Genomic DNA, 21,616 nt, shown 5'->3' on the forward strand with positions numbered 1-21,616 from the left:
CCTTTTACTAACGTATGGTACCAGATCCATACACAGCATTCCATCTTCCCCAAATTCCCAGTATATCCATTCATTTGCAATAACCTTCCCTTTTATATGTAATCTTTAGGAGTCAAATTTGATATTTCATCTTTAAGTCTCCCCAATGTTTGATAATAACTTCTCCGTGTCAAAATAGATTTACGATTTTGCTCTGATTTGTTAACACCCTGTTATTTTTATTTGATTTACCGCAAATAACTACTGCAAAGTTCCACAGATATATTTTTATGCGTCGTCATTTGGAGTGTCTGGATCGTGACAGGGTTTTAATCCTCTTTACTATTGTCCACATAGGCCAAATTGTATATTTACTGCATGGAAAGTAATTTTAACTTACATTCGTTTGCTTGAAAAACTCTAAGTATCTGATAATGCATGCAAAACCTCTACAACTGCATCATTCACCATTTATCTAATATTTATCACACATATGTGGAAGGTAAGTACCGACAGAAAATGTTTTTGCGAGATATTCTTTAAATCACTACGTCCAAAATATGGCACTAGCCATGATTTTGGTAAGAAGTCGATATGTAACCGTTCAGCTTACATACTTCCCGTTTTACAATAATAAGAAATAAGTTCTTAAGTGTAGCCAAGCAATTACCCATAATAGTATAAAAGGTTTCAAGGGTGTATCGCAATTATCAAACAATTCCGGCCAAGGCGGGCTATGTTTAGGTGAAGTCTTCGACAGACATACATATGCCATGGTCATTCAATTGGTCCAACCTTAGGGTCTTTATTGTTTAATTGCTAGTGGTATGTCCAGTTTCTTGTTGCCATAATTTCTAAATGTATCCGCATATCTTTGATCTTGAAAAGATCAAAAGATAATTAGACGTAGAATTTTGTTACAGTTACCACTAAAAGCGTATCACTTTCTGAAAAAAATGTGACAGTAGGAGAACTTATTTGTACCTTTTGAATATCATCTGTCTGTAGAAGCTAAGTTACAGACGTCAATTTGCTGCATGCAATATAATGTTGATGATTAAACGAATTTAACATACACGTATTAAATGATAAGGAAATTGAGCATCGACAGCTAAATTGGTTTTTGATTTATGCTTTCACTGTTATTTTATTATTAAAAGTTATTTAAGTTATTTTTATGCTTAAATCTTGTTTACGATGGTTGTTTCAACTATGCACTGTAATTTCTAAATACTTTGTCTACTGTCTTGTATATCGTTTTTCGCGATCAAATATCTACCGAATTGCACCTTGTGAACCCGTCTCTGGATTAAGACTTCAGTATTTTTTTTTTTTTTTTTTTTGTAAAACAAATGACAGCTATGGTACGTATATATCTCGCATATGTATTAAACTATTGGTAACTACATTAGTAAGAATAGTATGACAACAAATAGTATATTAAGTATATTAAAACAGGAGCGTTAAAATTTGGAGCGTTAAAATTTGAACTACACATCACCTTGTGAACATAACGATCAATAAATGGATTCGTATTAGATGAGAAAGAAAAAAGCATCGTTATGTTTGAGGAGAAGCAATGTAGACATATGCTTCAATCAAGTATGACAACTAATAGTATATTAAAAACAGGAGCGTTAAAATTTGAACTACACATCACCTTGTGAACATAACGATTAATAAATGGATTCGTATTAGATGAGAAAGAAAAAAAAGCATCGTTATGTTTGAGGAGAAGCAATGTAGACATATGCTTCAATCAAGTATGTGAAATGACTAATATGGCATTACCTATGATGAATAACAGTTTATTCTATAGTATGTTAATCGACATATTAAGGAAATAAATAAACTGTAAAAGCAAATCAGTGAAAGAGTCGAATTTACTTCTGTACCTATTGACTCTCTCACTTGTTTACTCCCTCAATAACTCATATTAACCATCCCTCCTATCGAAGGTGTATTAAAGGAATACATAATATATATATATATATACTATGTGGTAATGAACGTCTGGTCTTGAAAATACCCTAAGGCTCGTCACTATTGGTCAGTTAATGATGAAGAGCCCCTATCGTCTAATTACAAAACCAACAGTCGTCGCTTCTTGTCAGTTTCTAAGGAACGATCTCGAGGCGTCGCGGGACTGATTCCTGATTGGCTTTTTTATAGTTTCAATAACGAATGTCATGTTCGTTGATAAGGATTTCAGTTTGCATACAGGTGTTTCAATAGTTCAAAATATATATGTAATAGCTTGATTTATCGAATGATATGGTAGTAGTTAGAAAACAATTAAATTCCTTAATAGGAAATGGTAGAGGTTAATAGCGACAGTCACATTACGCGTTGTAGTTCCGTCCGGCTACGAAGACCATATTTGTGAACAAATTATGCCATATATAAAAAGACAGTTTGATTTTGTAACATATAGTTTAACGATCTTCAGATTTGATGGACTAGATGACAATACCAACGAACATTTAGTAGCCTTAATCCACAATACACCGTTACGAAACTTCTATTAAGCATGTCTGAAATATAAAAAATGAGAAGAAATTATAACTATAAATTAATAAATTAATATCCCAAACTACCGTCTGGAAACAGTTTATTGTTTTCTATGCAGCTCGTTTTACAGAAAACACATATATATCAGTGCGATGTTATTAAATCTTCGCCAACACATCATATTTTGTAATTAGTGAGTACATGATGTCTCACATAAAATGGATGAAGGATAGTTTTTGGTCGATGGCAATCCATCCATCTGTTCAGAGACATAGGTCAAAGAAGCTATACTAACAGCAACAAAACAGAGATAACACGGGATCCTTACTTGTACATACGTATATCTGTAGGTTGCGAATTGATCCAGACGGTAAACATGTGGCAAGGAAGTAATTCCAACCGTGTAGACAAAATAGATTGTCAAATTCTCTTTAAGCAACACCAACACGGACATTCACAAGCACAAAACCGTCACTGCAGGGTCGCTAGATATCCATGAAGCCAGCACCATATACTGACCATGTGTTGTTGCTTTTTCAACGGGTGCGCAGGATTTTATTTAAATAACGAGCAAAACTTCCTACTATAAATATTGAAATTTAATTTAAACATTAAATCAATATGTAGACATGTCAACGAACTAGTGCAGAAAAGTGTAAAAACCGTTGATATTTTAATGAAAGTGTTTAGTTTTGGTTTTTATAAGTTTTACGTGTCAGATTTGTTGGTGGAGGAAAGTAAGAGAACCCGGAGAAAAGGCCACCGATTAGCGGTCAGTATCTTGCAACTGCACCACATGGGATTCAAACCCGCATCCCAGAGGTGGAGGGCTTGTGGTAATATTTCGGGAAACCTTAACCACTTGGCCACCGCGGCCCAATGATTGAAAGTACAAAACATTGCAAATATCAAAACTATAAACAGTATCTTCCACGCGATTTTCATTATTGCACCTTGTTTAATTCTGTAGTTTTTTTTTCTTTATAGTATCCTACCTTAGATATTAATTCTAATAGTCGAGTCCATCAATAAAGTCTAGTGTTTCTGAAATAGTTATGAGAAAAACTTTTTTTTTTTTTTTTTTTTTTTTTTTTTTTTTACAATTACAATCCATTTTCTTAATTATCGAACCTGTTTGCTGAATAAATCGATTTCCTAGTCTACAGTATGTCAGTAAATTTATCAGTACTTGTCCAAAGCTACATAAAACACATCTCGCGGGAGTTGCGTTTAGGAAGTGTTGGCGCTTGGAACATTTATTGCCATTCCTTCGGGAGAGCCTCGGATAAATCTTGTCTAAATTTGTCTACGTAGTCGAAAATGCCTTTCGAATTAAATTTCATTGTACTTAAACACGAGAATTTGAAAGTCAACTATTTCACTAGAAGAACTCAAATTTAAATGTATCAAAGACACGCAGGAAATACGTGCCTTGGATTAACTACACTAACTGCTATACATATATCTAAGCCACGCAATTGCTAAAAACCAATGAAGATTTCTTTAAATGGACGACTGTTTGTCGTAGTTGTACCGCAATAATTAAATGCGATAAATACTGATTAGACTTACTTTCTCTTATTAATGTACCAACTCAAATGCATGGTATATGTTTTATAAGCAGATGCAAATAATCAAGAATTATATTCAAAACTTTTTTATGCATACGGAAGGTAGAGCAATGTTACTTTAATGGAAAGTCATTTAGGTACATTTTCAGCCGTTATTTAAATTCAATCAATGATTTGTGCCACTTTAAACACTAATCTCCCTCACCACCAGGAAATATTTCTTCCTTGAAATTGTCAGAATATTTCACAAAGCATTTGCTACATTGTTCTACGACCCCTTGAGTGCACGTCTTGCGTATATAGAGGCTATTTTGGCCGCCTATTGCAGATAATTAGTGAAAGGTCGAGACTTGGTATGCCTACACATATCAATATCAGAAGCCCCCACAAATCCTCAGTCTTGGACAATTTTAATGTCACAGTGGCTTTCTCCAGGTATCATCCACGTAATGAAACATGAAAGCATGGCTCTCGGGTCGTTTAGTTCATGAGAAAACAATATTATAGCTTCACTTCTTCTCGCCCATTCCTTTTAAAGAGACGTTGGAATTGCGTTACCGTCAACGTGTAAATTAACATAAGAGGTTATTATTAGTTAATTGTTTGTTAATTGCAACGAAATTATAAAGATGTATGAATCGTGTGTCAAGAAAGACATTGATCACAGGTAACAGCATGCAAATCAGTGACACAGAAAGTACCAGAGAGTTAAAGGACAGCAGAAATAGTGATATCAAAAATGAATTTAATAATTGAATATACAATATATAAGGTGACAATATTGTTTGATCGATATCGCAACTTCATTATGATATTCTCGCTTTTATTGGGGAATGATGTTGAAATTTGTTCTGTGATTTTTTTCTCCACCAAATCATAATAGTCTTTCAGTTTGAACTAAATGTGTATAGTGTCTCGCATATGTTTGTTGTTGGGTTTTTTCGTAACTTTTTTTTCTTTATTTGATTATTGGTAATATTTTTTTTCATTTAAGATGTCTTTACTAGTTCATACGATTTATATCATCAGCGGCTTTACTAGTTCATACGATTTATATCATCAGCGGCTAAATATGATCATATGAGCCAAACACGAAACATCAACGGTAGTACTATACAATTTGACAAACGTTTAAACATAATATATTGATATATGATGTCTTGTTTTCTAAATATCTGAATATGGCATAGTTCCTTACAAAGCTTATCTGACTTAATCGTATCAAGAATTGTGATGAAGAAAATAAAGTATTTATAATTTCATATTTCCAACCAATCTTGTATACTTTGCTTCAAGTTATGTAAGCCAGATTATTTTACTAAATTTTAAAAAGACAAAAGATAGCGTTTAATGTTACAGCTATCTATGCATTAAATACCAACTTGATAGCATAGTAAGGCTGGCGTTCATAAGTATATAATAGAATTTGAGGATGGGCATGGATTTGGGGATGGGTCTCTTACTCATACGAAATGTAGGCGAAAGGTAATTTAATATGCATCAGTTGACAGCCGTTTTTTTCCTACGTAAACATAGCATGTGTCTGTATATATTATTTCTCAACAGTTCTTGAAATTAAGTAATCAAATAGCATTTTAGAGTTAAAGGGCCACTACCTTTCCGAAACGATTTTTAATTTTTAAAATAGGAATGTGAAACGAGATCAATAATTCTGTAGAGTCGCAGAAGTTATTAACTACGTTTACTCCTATAATGCGTTTAATTAGATAAAAAAATGTTAATTTCATAACGCGGGTCGTTTTATGTTTCCGCCGTCGTCCTAAATGCCGCGCGGTAGTTGACTATTACTGCGCCAGACGGCAAAACAGCGAAATGAATCTCCACTGTTATCGTACATTAGACAGGAAATCTTGCATATGTTTGGTGCTGTTACCTCATCTTAAGCCATCGATATATTTTCTGATTTTCTTTTGTTATTAATGTTTTTAAGAAACCTTTAAATTTTGCTCCGGAAAGGTAGTGGGCCTTTAACAAAAATCAAAAGATAACAAAATAAACAAATATTCTTACTGATCACCTGGCAAATAGCCAAACATGCAAATCATCAGTTTAAAGGCATAGAGATCGTTTCCGAAACTGTATTGTCTCACATTCGAAGAGCTTGTGGTCAAATACTGAGTTCTCCGAATTACCTAGTTAAGTACATTTGTATACCTGTATGAAAAATATGACTTAATTGAACAAATCGATATCGAACATAGCATAATCTGAAATTATTAGAGTTCGTGTAAACTAGGTTCAACTGGGAAGTAACATATTTATCTCGTTATCTCGATATCCCCATATACGCCTCATGACTTCATGTATAATATTGAAACTACATCAAACCCCCGCTCGAGTATTTCCTCTCATGACACACCTCGGTTATAAAAATGTTGCTTTCCTGGTATTCTGAACATTAAAACGCATTTCCTCTATCTAAAGGGATTAACTTTACGGCGGTTTTATAAGCTTGAGTCAAGTGACAATCGATTTCTGCTGACGACATCTGTGGTAGGCTGTCTATGTTAAGTCGCAAGTAACATTTGGTTATGTGCTGTCTTCTACAAAAAGTTGCCGTCTGAGAGACGCGATTCCTGTATGAGAATGGGGTATGAATTTGTCGCCTGATCGCACCATTCTTGTCCTTCATGATATTTTCTGTGAATTACTGCTTTCATAAAGGACATATTTATATGCTGTATTGTTCTTCTGTTGAACATAAGTACATTATGTGGGGATATGTTCGACGAATCATGTAGAGTCATTTGATTACCTGGAAACAAGTTGCTACTGTTAAGATATGCAGGAACCAAAACACGTAACCCTTCATAATGCAATCTTCAACCTTACCCCGGCTTACACAAAGACATTGAATTGTCAACCATATCCAAATGTAGTCGAATAATTTCATGGCCGCCCCTAAATCGTGTTGCTAATTTCCCATTGCCTCTTTGTTTTGGTTTGATTAAGTGCCTGGATTTATTATACTACCCGGATGATATGTTTCTTCATTGGTGAATCTATATGAGGATTTCAAGAAAATGAGTTGCAAACTTGTTTGTTCCTGCATCAAAAAAGCATGCATATGATCTTGCTGTCTTCTTCGGTTCTACTAGTGATGACCTTTCTGTGCTCATCCACTGCAACTTATCTGGCACATCGAGACACAATGCATGTGTTTACCCCGAGGAGGATTAAGTTTCTAATAACTAAGAATCACAAATCAAAGTAAACAATTATATTGTAATCTGACTAACTTGATCAGCTCCTTTATTAAACTTTAGAATCCCAAAACAGGTTTACTATATTAGTGTGACCTTGGCAACATTCAATATTAAATGGGAATCAAATAGACTGCAACGTAACTCATTGATACTTCAGTAAGCTCGGAGTAACCAGAATGTCTGAAGGTTATGCAGAAATAAATGATGCTATAAGCAAACGAACGCAAATTTCATTGTCTTAAATACAAAATGAATGAATACGAAATATCCCCTCTCTTGGGAATTGCTGTAAAGAATTCTATAGATCGAATCAAATAAGGTCGTAGTGAAAGAAATATTGCAGTTCCTCCTAGACATAAAAACATTCATTTATTACGATGTCTGTCCTTAAAGCTGACAATGCAAGTTAAAAAGTATATATTTGAGATTTAAAAAAAAAAATCAATTTTCAAAATTCATTTCTGAGACAACCCCTTGCGTTTCTAAGGACGGGCAGTCGCCATTTTGTTTTAACTCTGCTTGGATACAACAATAGGTACCGACCCCTATATAAAGCGCGTGAACCACACACACGTGCAATCAGTCGAACGCTCGCTCTTCAAGGTGTAACAACTAACACCTGACCGGCTCTAGATCTATTGTACGATATACCCCAGACATATTTACATGTAACCTGAGGCCATGTCATAAGAATATATGGTTATTGCGTTCAATGTTTTCTCAAATACAGATTTATAGATCTAAACAGTTGAATAAAAAGTAATGGATAAATCCATACCTTCTTTCCACGTGCGAGATCCATTTTGATTACAACGTAAACAAACTCGGAACTCATTATAGTAGATAACATTGTCACAATAAACACTCCACTCACCTTACAAGGTTTCATTGGAGTAATATTGTCAGCTAGATCTCAAAATATGTCAAATACGAGCTAATAAAACACTTCAATATACATAAGATATTACACGCACATGTACAGCATTGTTGTAATTAAGTGTGCTAGTTGTAGAGATTCTAACCAGAAATAGTTTGGCCTCTCACAGTCAATTATGTCCCTTCACCGGATGTGACTTACGGTACGGTGTTATTTATGTCGCTATACTACATTTTGTAACTAAAGCTTCCGGTACAATAATGTCATCCTATTCAGACACTAAAAAAAGGTTATTCTTCCTCAAATTGCTGACTTCCGGTCAGACTAATAATCAGCTTATTCTGGTTAAATGACAATGCCAAAACCTGTGATGACCCAAAGTTTCCGATTTGACGCTAAACGTTTACTTTCTTGATATAACAGACATCAGTAAATATTTTTAGAAATACTATTTTGTTCTTTATTGATATAAAGAAACATATCTTAAGTGAAATTCGTGATTGCTAGGGTGCTTAAAAGCTTCATATCAGGAGTCAAACATATTTTAATCTATGTAAACATAAATAAAAACATAAATCGGTATACATAAAACTCATGGTGAAAACACATGTTGTATTTTAGAAAAGATTTTGAACAGTTTTTCAGAATCACTAATACGCTTAAACAGAAAAACCTACGCCTCGGCAATTTCTATGTATATATATATATATTGTTTTGCGCAACTCTAAATTACTTTTCCTTCCGAATCGTTTGACTTAATCATCTCTTTAAAAGAATTCTTTGTTTGATTCTTATCAATAGGTAACTTTGCCCTCATTACTTTAGCTGGATATCAAATCAATTGTAGGCATCTTTCCTTAATTTTTATCCAAGTAATGGAATCACTTTTGTCTATGTAAGATGTCCTATTAAATCTGATTTCAATTTCCTTTTTTATGTAAAACAACATTGGTAAGCATTGACAGTTACAGCACAACGTTTGTCCACTGTCATCAGAATAAATAGAGTAATGTTCCGTTTATCGAGATAAAATGTTAATGTGATCTGAATTGCATGCATTTTGAGATTGCTTTAAGATACAACGAAGCAAATGGATGATAATATATATTGTGATAAAAGCAATGCCATTCCATCAGGAATGTCGATCTTCCAAAGTATCAAAGATGTATAATGTCACGAGTTGATCCTTAGAATAATTGATACATACTAAAACATTGCTCTGCAAGATTGTTGTGGGAGACATAGAGAGTCAGCATATATAATATGAACTCTTTCAGTGCATATTGCTTCCATTTTCCTTGCCTTTAGCTGTATCTTCGATGCTTGTCGATATGCCTTAAATACTGCATTTCATTGTCTTATTTTAAACTGTATAATATATTTTCAATTTTGATCATCTGAGTGGTCATACATTATGTAAGACGTTTTTTTTTTTCATTGCGATTGATTAAAATGAAATTCATATTACATTTAATTATGTTTCGTAATAACAATGTGTGTTCTGTTTCATCGAAATTCTTATTGCGTGAAATTAATTTTCCTAAGTAATTCCTTTGAGAGTGGATTTCAATTTTAAGTCTAAGCATTAATCTCGATTTTGTTCTTAATTCATGTCGTTAACACTTAAATGTTTCTACAAAATGTTTCATTTTTGAATGATAAACCATCGAATAGAATAACTACAATATATTGTCAAAACAATGACTGATTTTCAGGCGGTATTAAGCTACATCATCATCATCAACATCATCATCATCATCATCATCATCATCATCAGCATCATCATCATCATCATATTCTTCATCAACATCATCGTCGTCGTCATCATTATCATCATCATCATCATCATCATCATCATCATCATCATCATCATCATCATCATCATCATCATCATCATCATCATCATCATTATCAACATCATCGTCGTCATCATCACCATCATCCATCATCATCATCATCATCATCATCATCATCATCATATCATCCATCATTGTCCTCATCATCATCATTATCATCTCGTCGTCATCTATCATCATCATCATCATCATCATCATCATCATTATCAACATCATCGTCGTCATCATCACCTTCATTATCATCATCAAAATTATCACCATCATCATCATCATCATCATCATCATCATCATCATCATCATTATCATCATCATGCCTCCTCCTCCTCCTCTTCCTCCTCCTTATCATCATTATCAACATCATCATCGTCATCATCACCTTCATTATCATCATCAAAATTATTCATCATCATCATCATCATCATCATCATCATCATCATCATCATCATCATCATATCATCATCATCATTATCATCATCATCATTGTCCTCATCATCATCATTATCATCATCATCATCATCATCATAATTATAACCATCGTATTCATCGTTACAATATCCTCTTGTTCTTCTTTTTTTCTTGCTTTTCTTTTCTATTTTCTTTCTTTCGTTTTACTTTTTCCCTTTATTTTCATTTTCATTTTAACTGTTACGTTTACTCATTGATCTGTAATGTAACATTTATGTTTTTTCTTCTTTTTGTTAGACAATATTTTGGCCACTCGATACTGCAACACCACGGGTTTGTGGGAGGAGACCCCAAATTATACTCAATGTGTGGAATACTACAAGACTATACAGGCCACCGAAGAAGTGGATCAGGTATGATGGTTATCCTTTCTTAGACGTACCCATGACGGGCTAGTGGGCATTATAAAATCTGCGAGAGCTGTACTGTAAATGTGGTCTCAACCTTTTCAATAAAACCAGATATTGACCCTTCGTATTTAAGATTCTGCATTGTTTCTGACTACAAAAAAATAATATTTTCCTATTTCAAAATAAGTTAAATATACAACTGGGAATAACTGTTTACTCCGTAACATGTCATTTGCATTGAAGCATTTAGTCTTCAAATGCACAATTAATGACAATGTTTCTAGAAATTTAAATATTAGTTATATAATTATTTATATACGTCCGCAGTAATGTGATCCGGTTAAGCAAGAAAAAACTATTATTTGTGTACAGGAAGTAATCACTGAGATTATATTTCACATCCCCGCACCCTACCAATAACTTACTATATGGTACTAAAGATGATTAAATCAAGGACCTTAATCTTCGGATGACATATATAATTTCGGAATAAATGGATAATCCGTCTCATTTCCGTCTTCTGAGTTTGCTTATATCGACACTACTTTGTTCTATTTGTGAAGCAATCATAACACGATTTTAAGCATTAGGTTTGCGTCACTGCCATTCTAGCAGAAGAGACTTACAATACGGAAGAAACTCACACATTACGTCTTCTTCACCATCAGTTAAGCAGAATAAACTCGCACTGCGTTAATATACCGTTCTGTTAATTAACTCGAAAAAAAATATTTGATTAATCAAGCATCTGGTTTCAAGATAGGTATATTCATGCAATTATGATATTGTTATCCATGGTCATTATTTTGGGCGCCTGTATCTACACTTTTCCGTCTGCTGTTCCAAATCAATAGTTCCTCTTACGATATGTGGCTACTTCTTGGATAGTTTTATGTCTTAACATTATTCATAGCGATGTTTATTGAAAACTGTGTATGCAGTAATGATCCCATGTATGGTGATATTTTTTGCGAGATGTAGAGATTTAAAGGTTCAAAGACTTGAAATAGTCGTGATAATGCATACTGTTTCCAGACAATGTGAGCATATATCCATTCGGTTGTCTAGTATAACATATAAATAGGCCCCTTAGTAAACGCCTTTATCTCTGTCAAAATTTAGTGGTTAAGGGCATGCTATTGCATAATTCTCTTCACATCTAATCGATGAGTTGATAAGCTTGGCAATGTCTCAAATAGCATTATATGACTTGCAGCATCAGCTGAAATATAAAAGATAAAATCAAATTTTCTGTCGACCTAATTCATTGTATGACATCTTAATATGGACACTATCTTGTTTTCTTTATCAATTAATAAACCTATTACAAATGCGAAGATGTGCAGCTATCGTTATGCATTAAATGCATTTCAATCCAAGTCAATAGCATTGCAACGCGTCCTATCTTCACATGAAAGAACAATTGCAATACTACACGTTACGCCATATCAAAGCTTATCTTTCCCTGATGCAATGCTGCACATGATTTTCTTGAAGAAATGGAATGGTTAATGTTTTCGTTTAATTATCAAAGTCAGCGAAGAGTAATTGATTTTCAATTAAATAGATAATGCTTCAAAGGTCAATCATATATTAGATCATCAAAATAATTATATAATTATCAAAGTGTTTTTAATTGTTAATTAAAATAAAGATTTGATTAAACCACTCTCTATCTGGATATCAGCTTATACTATTAATCAAAGCACACACGGCTACTACGGCATTATCACACTAATAACGTTAGTTGAGATTAATGTCTTCGCAAATTAGCCATACACACATACAAATGAATGAATTCAAGGAGTAATCAACGTTAATAGCAAATTTAAAGACAGCTATGAGAAGCCAAAAATATCTATGTCGTGATGTCGTTTCTGGCATTTGCTTTAATTTGTTGTCGACGAAGGATTAACGAAACACTTGAAATGCTGATCTCAGGGCAATCAACATGTGTGATAGTGAGAGTGATTGATTAATGAGTTGATAATTAGTCACTTTGGGTTCCAGTTTAGGTAAATTGGCTGATCCTCTATTTATAACCAGTGTCAAATTTTTTTGTTTAAAAGGAAAAAAAGACTTATTGATGACTATCTATTAAGCATATGTTTGACAAATATATATATAGTCAAAAGAATTATCATTCCTTATAAAAAAAACAAAGCAGCAAAATATCAAAGGAACGCTACAGCGTTAAAAATAAAGTTGAAAAACAAAATAAATCGACTACAAATTTAACCAAAACTTGTAATGTTGGAATATGTTGATTTTGTATGTATGCTCATTTGACCGAATCTACAAAGGATCAACGCATCCTTTTCATGAAAGTTAAATTAATCATTATTTGCAGAGATGTCATGCATTGTTATTTAAACACCGCATTTTCTTCTCTTGTTAATGTTTCATCTTTTGATCTCCACCACCTCATTGTTCTTCTGTGTTAATCTGCTGTGGAACTATCATCTTATATCTTTATCAAAAGATGACGTTTTATATTACATTAATTGTCCCAGTATTTATCCTGCAAGACACTAAGATGCATTAATTCGATAGGTTACATTCTCCGAGGCAACGCGTACTTTTGCATTGACAAATACATGTTGAAGACAAACGACAGCTATCCCGAACTTCCCCTTTAAACTCACAGTGTGCTATGCACATCACTGATCACCTTTAAAGGCCTATATATTATCAAGCAATTGTTAAAATAGACGGTATTCATCCAGGACACCGTACGCTTACGTATAAATAAACTTGATTGCATGAAACGAATCAGCCTTACACATTGTAAATATATCCTATATACCCTAGTAAAAAACAACATTTTTGGTGAATATTCCTTAGTTTTATATCATTTTTCTTCTTCTAATATTATTCAGAAATTTTTTGGAAAAATAAATAGGGACAATATCACACAAAACAAGCCGGTTAATCTCAAAGTTATATGTGCCTTAACTAGACGACACTTTTGAAATTCTTATGTGTCTTCTGTTATCTATTAAAAACTATTAGTTTTAATGAATTAAGGTGTGGCAATCCGTAAAAGACAACACAGAATTTATGAACTGTAATAGTTTTGTTTTTATGCTTTATGTTTGGTTAGATGAAAACATATATGAGAAAGTCACTTCATAAAATTAAAACCTATGCATTATAAGTAATGTAAATCTCAAAATATTGATACCTGTAACCTTATGGTGTCGTATTAAAAGCTCCTCTTGATTCATGAGTATAAAATTACGGCACATAAAATATAGCAAACACGTTTATAGTGAACACGCTTATAACGAATTAATGATCATAACGTAGTCAGTCCATGTGAATGTTCCTAGAAGATTAAGTCAAAAATAAATTTCAGCTATGTCAAAAAACTTCGTTTTAACTTAACCGAAAAGGTGATAATGCAAATAAATAGCTTTTCAGCTTAAGTCGAAAATCTTTTTAGCGTAAGTAAAAAAAGGGTGATGCTTAATATTCGCAAAACGAACTATGCTTATAACGAAGTAATATCTTTGGCCCCAGCGGGTTGTTATAACCATGTTCTACTGTACCCTACTTACGACTCCTTTACTTTTACAGAATACCCACCTATGGATGATTGTACGAGATATATATTTCGTATGCAGCATCCTTTCCCTCGTCTTCCTGATCGTTACTCTTTTCATCTTCTCGTATTTTAGGTAAGTATATCTTATCGATCGCCATTATATAAAAGCCTGTACGATCATTACTATTATTTCTTTTCGGTTTTATTTTAATTTAAAATATCTTGAATAACAAGTATTTCTTTAGTAAATTTGAAAAATAAAATCAATTGTTGAAAATTTGAAATTCGTTTTAATGTCCAGTTCTATCAATGTACTTTCATTATCAATTATTTGTATTTAAATCAGTTGTTTATTTTTCATTGGAATTGTATGAGTTAGACTTTTCAGTATCATTGTTTTTAATTTCATTGTATTTCAAAGTATTCTTATAATTCATTTTATACACCCAAAATTCCCTTTGTCAAAGGAGCTTTAAGTTTGTTATTGTCTTTCATGCAAAGCGAAATTTGAATAAACGTTTTGAATGAAATATTAGGTCTAGCATAACGTTTCCAACTATATATCCTGAAAATTTCAAAGATAATTATAAGTATTCCATATTACCAATTCAAAAATAATTAATGTAAAGTATAAATTATAATTTATTACTAATAAACCAAGGACAAATGCACAATAGACGACTACAATATCATTACTACGCCTACGTTTTGATGATAAAGCTAAATAAATTCATTAACTCTCTCGTTACATACTTGTATTTTGTCTTACATCATTCAAAATACAGATAAACAATTTTTGAAAAGAGCAATGATGATAAACGGATATTATGTTTGATTGTATTCGTAAATACCACTAGGTTGTTTTTAAGCCGCAGCCTATATCTTTCAATGCATCAATCTAATACAGACAGATTTATTTCAATGCATTGTCATAAAAATTCCATAAATAGTTCATCTAAATGATTTATGTTCGACGGAGATCATAAAAGCAATATGTTTCCTGACATAGTGTATCGTGTATCTCTGAAATGCGGTTAATATTTATGATTATAATAGTCAAAATTATGACTATTTTTCATTTTTTAGTGAAATTCGAGATAGCGGCCATCTTGATGACGTCCTAACCGGCAGTTCATCCCAACTTATGCAATGTTAACATTTTGATTTGTGATCAGTGGGTCATAAGGGTTAAGAAAAATATTGGTTCGGAGGTTTGGGGGGGGGGGGTGCATGTGGGACCCTCCTAGCCCATGGCCTAAATGGTTAATGTTTTCGTTTAATTATCAAAGTCAGCGAAGAGTAATTGATTTTCAATTAAATAGATAATGCTTCAAAGGTCAATCATATATTAGAGCATCAAAATAATTATATAATTATCAAAGTGTTTGTAATTGTTAATTAAAATAAAGATTTGATTAAACCACTCTCTATCTGGATATCAGCTTATACTATTAATTAAAGCACACACGGCTACTACGGCATTATCACACTAATAACGTTAGTTGAGATTAATGTCTTCGCAAATTAGCCATACACACATACAAATGAATGAATTCAAGGAGTAATCAACGTTAATAGCAAATTTAAAGACAGCTATGAGAAGCCAAAAATATCTATGTCGTGATGTCGTTTCTGGCATTTGCTTTAATTTGTTGTCGACGAAGGATTAACGAAACACTTGAAATGCTGATCTCAGGGCAATCAACATGTGTGATAGTGAGAGTGATTGATTAATGAGTTGATAATTAGTCACTTTGGGTTCCAGTTTAGGTAAATTGGCTGATCCTCTATTTATAACCAGAGTCAAAATTTTTGTTTAAAAGGAAAAAAAGACTTATTGATGACTATCTATTAAGCATATGTTTGACAAATATATATATAGTCAAAAGAATTATCATTCCTTATAAAAAAAACAAAGCAGCAAAATATCAAAGGAACGCTACAGCGTTAAAAATAAAGTTGAAAAACAAAATAAATCGACTACAAATTTAACCAAAACTTGTAATGTTGGAATATGTTGATTTTGTATGTATGCTCATTTGACCGAATCTACAAAGGATCAACGCATCCTTTTCATGAAAGTTAAATTAATCATTATTTGCAGAGATGTCATGCATTGTTATTTAAACACCGCATTTTCTTCTCTTGTTAATGTTTCATCTTTTGATCTCCACCACCTCATTGTTCTTCTGTGTTAATCTGCTGTGGAACTATCATCTTATATCTTTATCAAAAGATGACGTTTTATATTACATTAATTGTCCCAGTATTTATCCTGCAAGACACTAAGATGCATTAATTCGATAGGTTACATTCTCCGAGGCAACGCGTACTTTTGCATTGACAAATACATGTTGAAGACAAACGACAGCTATCCCGAACTTCCCCTTTAAACTCCCAGTTCGCTATGCACATCACTGATCACCTTTAAAGGCCTATATATTATCAAGCAATTGTTAAAATAGACGGTATTCATCCAGGACACCGTACGCTTACGTATAAATAAACTTGATTGCATGAAACGAATCAGCCTTACTCGTTGTAAATATATCCTATATACCCTAGTAAAAAACAACATTTTTGGTGAATATTCCTTAGTTTTATATCATTTTTATTCTTCTTATATTATTCAGAAAGTTCTTGGAAAAATAAATGGGGACAATAACACACAAAACAAGCCGGTTAATCTCAAAGTTATATGTGCCTTAACTAGACGACACTTTTGAAATTCTAATGTGTCTTCTGTTATCTATTAAAAACTATTAGTTTTAATGAATTAAGGTGTGGCAATCCGTAAAAGACAACACAGAATTTATGAACTGTAATAGTTTTGTTTTTATGCTTTATGTTTGGTTAGATGAAAACATATATGAGAAATTCATAAAATTAAAACCTATGCATTATAAGTATTGTAAATACTCAAAATATTGATACCTGTAACCTTATGGTGTCGAATATCATATTAAAAATCACGGCACATATAATATAGCAGCAAACACGTTTATAGTGAACACGCTTATAACGAATGATCATAACGTAGTCAGTCCATGTGAATGTTCCTAGAAGCTTAAGTCAAAACTAAATTTCAGCTATGTCAAAAAACTTCGTTTTAACTTAACCGAAAAGGTGATAATGCAAATAAATAGCTTTTCAGCTTAAGTCGAAAATCTTTTTAGCGTAAGTAAAAAAAGGGTGATGCTTAATATTCGCAAAACGAACTATGCTTATAACGAAGTAATATCTTTGGCCCCAGCGGGTTGTTATAACCATGTTCTACTGTACCCTACTTACGACTCCTTTACTTTTACAGAATACCCACCTATGGATGATTGTACGAGATATATATTTCGTATGCAGCATCCTTTCCCTCGTCTTCCTGATCGTTACTCTTTTCATCTTCTCGTATTTTAGGTAAGTATATCTTATCGATCGCCATTATATAAAAGCTTGTAAGATCATTATTATTATTTCTTTTCGGTTTTATTTTAATTTAAAATATCTTGAATAACAAGTATTTCTTTAGTAAATTTGAAAAATAAAATCAATTTTTGAAAATTTGAAATTCGTTTTAATGACCAGTTCTATCAATGTACTTTCATTATCAATTATTTGTATTTAAATCAGTTGTTTATTTTTCATTTGAATTGTATGAGTTAGACTTTTCAGTATCATTGTTTTTATTTCATTGTATTTCAAGGTATTCTTATAATTCATTTCATACACCCAAAATTCCTTTGTCAAAGGAGCTTTAAGTTTGTTATTGTCTTTCATGCAAAGCGAAATTTGAATAAACGTTTTGAATGAAATATTAGGTCTAGCATAACGTTTCCAACTATATATCCTGAAAATTTCAAAGATAATTATAAGTATTCCATATTACCAATTTAAAATAATTAACGTAAAGTAAATTATAATTTATTACTAATAAACCAAGGACAAATGCACAATAGACGACTACAATATCATTACTACGCCTACGTATTGATGATAAAGCTAAATAAAATCATTAACTCTCTCGTTACATACTTGTATTTTGTCTTACATCATTCAAAATACAGATAAACAATTTTTGAAAAGAGCAATGATGATAAACGGATATTATGTTTGATTGTATTCGTAAATACCACTAAGTTGTTTTTAAGCCGCAGCCTATATCTTTCAATGCATCAATCTAATACAGACAGATTTATTTCAATGCATTGTCATAAAAATTCCATAAATAGTTCATCTAAATGATTTATGTTCGACGGAGATCATAAAAGCAATATGTTTCCTGACATAGTGTATCGTGTATCTCTGAAATGCGGTTAATATTTATGATTATAATGTCTGGCGAAAGTGGAGAAAGGAGTTGAATTATTCGTACATAAATGCTGAAGTTTCGTTTTAATTGATATTTCTTACAGCATAGTTTTTCACTAAATTACAATGTCTGCGTTTTATATTATACTTTTTACATATAATGATAAGAAATGGCAGAAAAACGAATAAAGCCTTCCATTTCCACTTTGTCGACTATCCAGAAAAAAATCGAAAGTTACACTTTGAATATTTTTTATCTGATATACTCTCTAAATTGTATGATTTATATCTTTTTCTAATGGCAATTTCCCTACTCTTTGAGATTATAAATACGGTTACTGGCGTTATCGGTATACCAGAGGAGCATTTAAAGATGCTTCCGACAGCTTAAAACAATTAAAGTTAAAACGCTCAGCACCTGAAACAAGCGTCTATGTGATTATGTTTGCTAAGATGACGAAACAATTACTTATCTCATAAAGCATACGTTTTATTACATTAACCGAATTTCATTGAGAACAATTCTGAACCCACCTATTTCATTCGGGTAAAGTACCTCATAACTCAACATTTCATTGGAGCACATGTTCTCTTTTACGTATTAATATAAAATGTTACATAGAAAAGCATTTAATATGTTTACATACTGGAAAAGGATATATGAGAAGGTATACAGGTTTTTATCTTTTGTTTGTGCACTGACGTGACGTTGGCGACGACTATTTCCTTATATCCGCCGGCGCAGCCTTTGATGTAGCTTGCGGGTGCGAGGGTTACCGTCTTACTTTCTGAAGCGGTGCTGTCATTTCATGAGCTGTCGATTTTTTTTAACGAAAATTTAAGACATATCCCCTAAACATTCCGTCTTTAAAGCAAGTTATAAACGTCGTGAAATTTAATAAACTTTACAATGGTGTTTCGTTTACCTCGATAAGACAAGTATTTGTTGAGAAAAACGGTTTTTATTCCCGGTTCATAAGCGTCTCGCGTGGTGTTTAGTAATGTAAAGAGACAGACACGAATCCTTCTCACTTATAAATCCTTGTTACTGGTACCACATGTTTTACTATATCTGCAGATAAGTTTGCAAACACTTCAATTAACGTAAAAAGACAGTATCGTTTATGCTTTTTTATGATTTTTATTGTACAAATACAGAGCAATTATAGATCCAACACACCATTGTATTTTCATTTTATCATTATTTCTTACTTTTCAGAAGAAAACTTCTTGGTCTTTCGTACGTCTCACTGTGTTTGAATTCCCTACCTCCTTATAAGCATTTGTTGACCGTTCACACATATTTCATATAGTTTGCATCACAAAGCCATTATATAGTTAACATAATAATGTATACAATAATTTATATAATAATGTATATAATAATTTATATAATAATGTATATAATAATTTATATAATAATGTATATAATTATGTCATTTCTAATAATCTCTCAATAATGATAATGACGATGTATAAATGGTAATGAATATATAGTCAACTTTAAAAAGTTGAACACTCCTACTATATTTATATAAATGTACTTGAAAGAAAATAAACTAAAATATCTTTTTTCATAAAACGATATTATTGAAGTTTAAACAAAACATTGTACAACAACTTAAAACAACAATTACCAAGTGGGTTTATAATTGACCAATCACAAGCCGGTTTGTAGCCTCACCAGGTGCTCGCACACGCATGTGTATCTATTCAATGTCGGAGCAAATCCCATAGCATATACGATTCAACATGCAAAGTAATTTACGGTACCCAAACATTTTTTTTACATCTGAAGAACTATCAACATGCATCTAATGAAAACCGAATAATGATTAAAAACGCTTAATAATAAGAAATAAAATTAAAGTTTGCCGAAATAAGTCATTTCTTTCATCTGTACCATATCAATTTCACTTTCTTAAAATGATACTATAAGAAACAGCCTATCATCAATCAATGATTTGTTTTTCGATACCACCCCCTTATTAATGTTATTCATTGCAATTCAAAAAAATATCGCGAAGCTAATTTCAATATATCTCATGTACTCTACTGTTTCCAAATCGATTTAATCGATATGTTATAATACGCATGACGTATATTCTCTTTATACTGACGTCACGTTTTATCCCCGCGCACCTTAACTGCACTGATTGTATACCAATCTGTCCATAAAACTTACATCAGCAATATCCGTTGTATAAGATCGATGGGAAAAGTTGTGAAAGATTGACATGATAAAATCTTAAATGAAATAAATAAATGGAACTAGTTTCTCTCTCTTTTCATCAATTTGTCAATATGTTTATACATGTACGTAAAATTTAAAGTTCTCTACAGAACAGTTGTATCTATTATATGATTAGAACATCCCATTGTAATATGTTTCTGTGGAATAACTTCAACCGTATGAATTTTACAAAATAGCTAATATGAACTGATCAACATATTGTATACATGTACCATTTCTCATATAAATACATGTTTATTTTTCACACAGAGCTTTGCAGTGCAGTCGTATAGCCATACACAAGAATCTCGTCGTTTCTTTCATCATCCGTTTCATCGTTATCATTGTCATGATTGAACCCCTTGTGACTGGGAGACCAACGTCCTACCAAGATGTTGTAAGTGGCTTTTAGATTCAAAATATAGTTATGAATGGGCTTCTGCACACCATCAAGAGAGAAGTATACTGTTCACAATACGGAATTTATCTCTTCGATTACCATGATTGAGAAAAATGTGTTGTCGAAATCAAGGCTTTCAATGAAAACATTCTGTAAAAGATGAGTAAATGATGTATCAAACCTCATTTCAGATCATGATATTTTAACGTGTTTTGATTTGCATAACAAGTGTAATCGATAAAGTAGAGAACGCTTTCATTCCCGCAACTTCTGGTCGTACTCAATTTTCTCTTCCGAT

At 32.4% G+C, this 21,616-nt stretch overlaps 1 protein-coding gene across 2 annotated transcripts in view; it reads left to right on the forward strand.

The window, feature by feature from the left end:
- Positions 1–21,616, forward strand: part of LOC138314366 (diuretic hormone receptor-like) — a 104,826-nt gene that overhangs the window by 66,348 nt on the left and 16,862 nt on the right. Inside the window, exons 6-8 of one of the 2 annotated variants that reach the window (XM_069254669.1) lie at positions 10,724–10,839; positions 14,416–14,516; positions 21,189–21,315. In XM_069254669.1, coding sequence (XP_069110770.1) covers positions 10,724–10,839; positions 14,416–14,516; positions 21,189–21,315 — 344 coding nt within the window. Of the gene's footprint in view, positions 1–10,723; positions 10,840–14,415; positions 14,517–17,636; positions 17,795–21,188; positions 21,316–21,616 lie in introns of those variants that run through there. The other variant, XM_069254668.1, reaches the window with a different exon arrangement.

Source organism: Argopecten irradians, chromosome 2 (genome assembly GCF_041381155.1).
Source record: "Argopecten irradians isolate NY chromosome 2, Ai_NY, whole genome shotgun sequence".
In the NCBI taxonomy this organism is placed as follows: domain Eukaryota; kingdom Metazoa; phylum Mollusca; class Bivalvia; order Pectinida; family Pectinidae; genus Argopecten; species Argopecten irradians.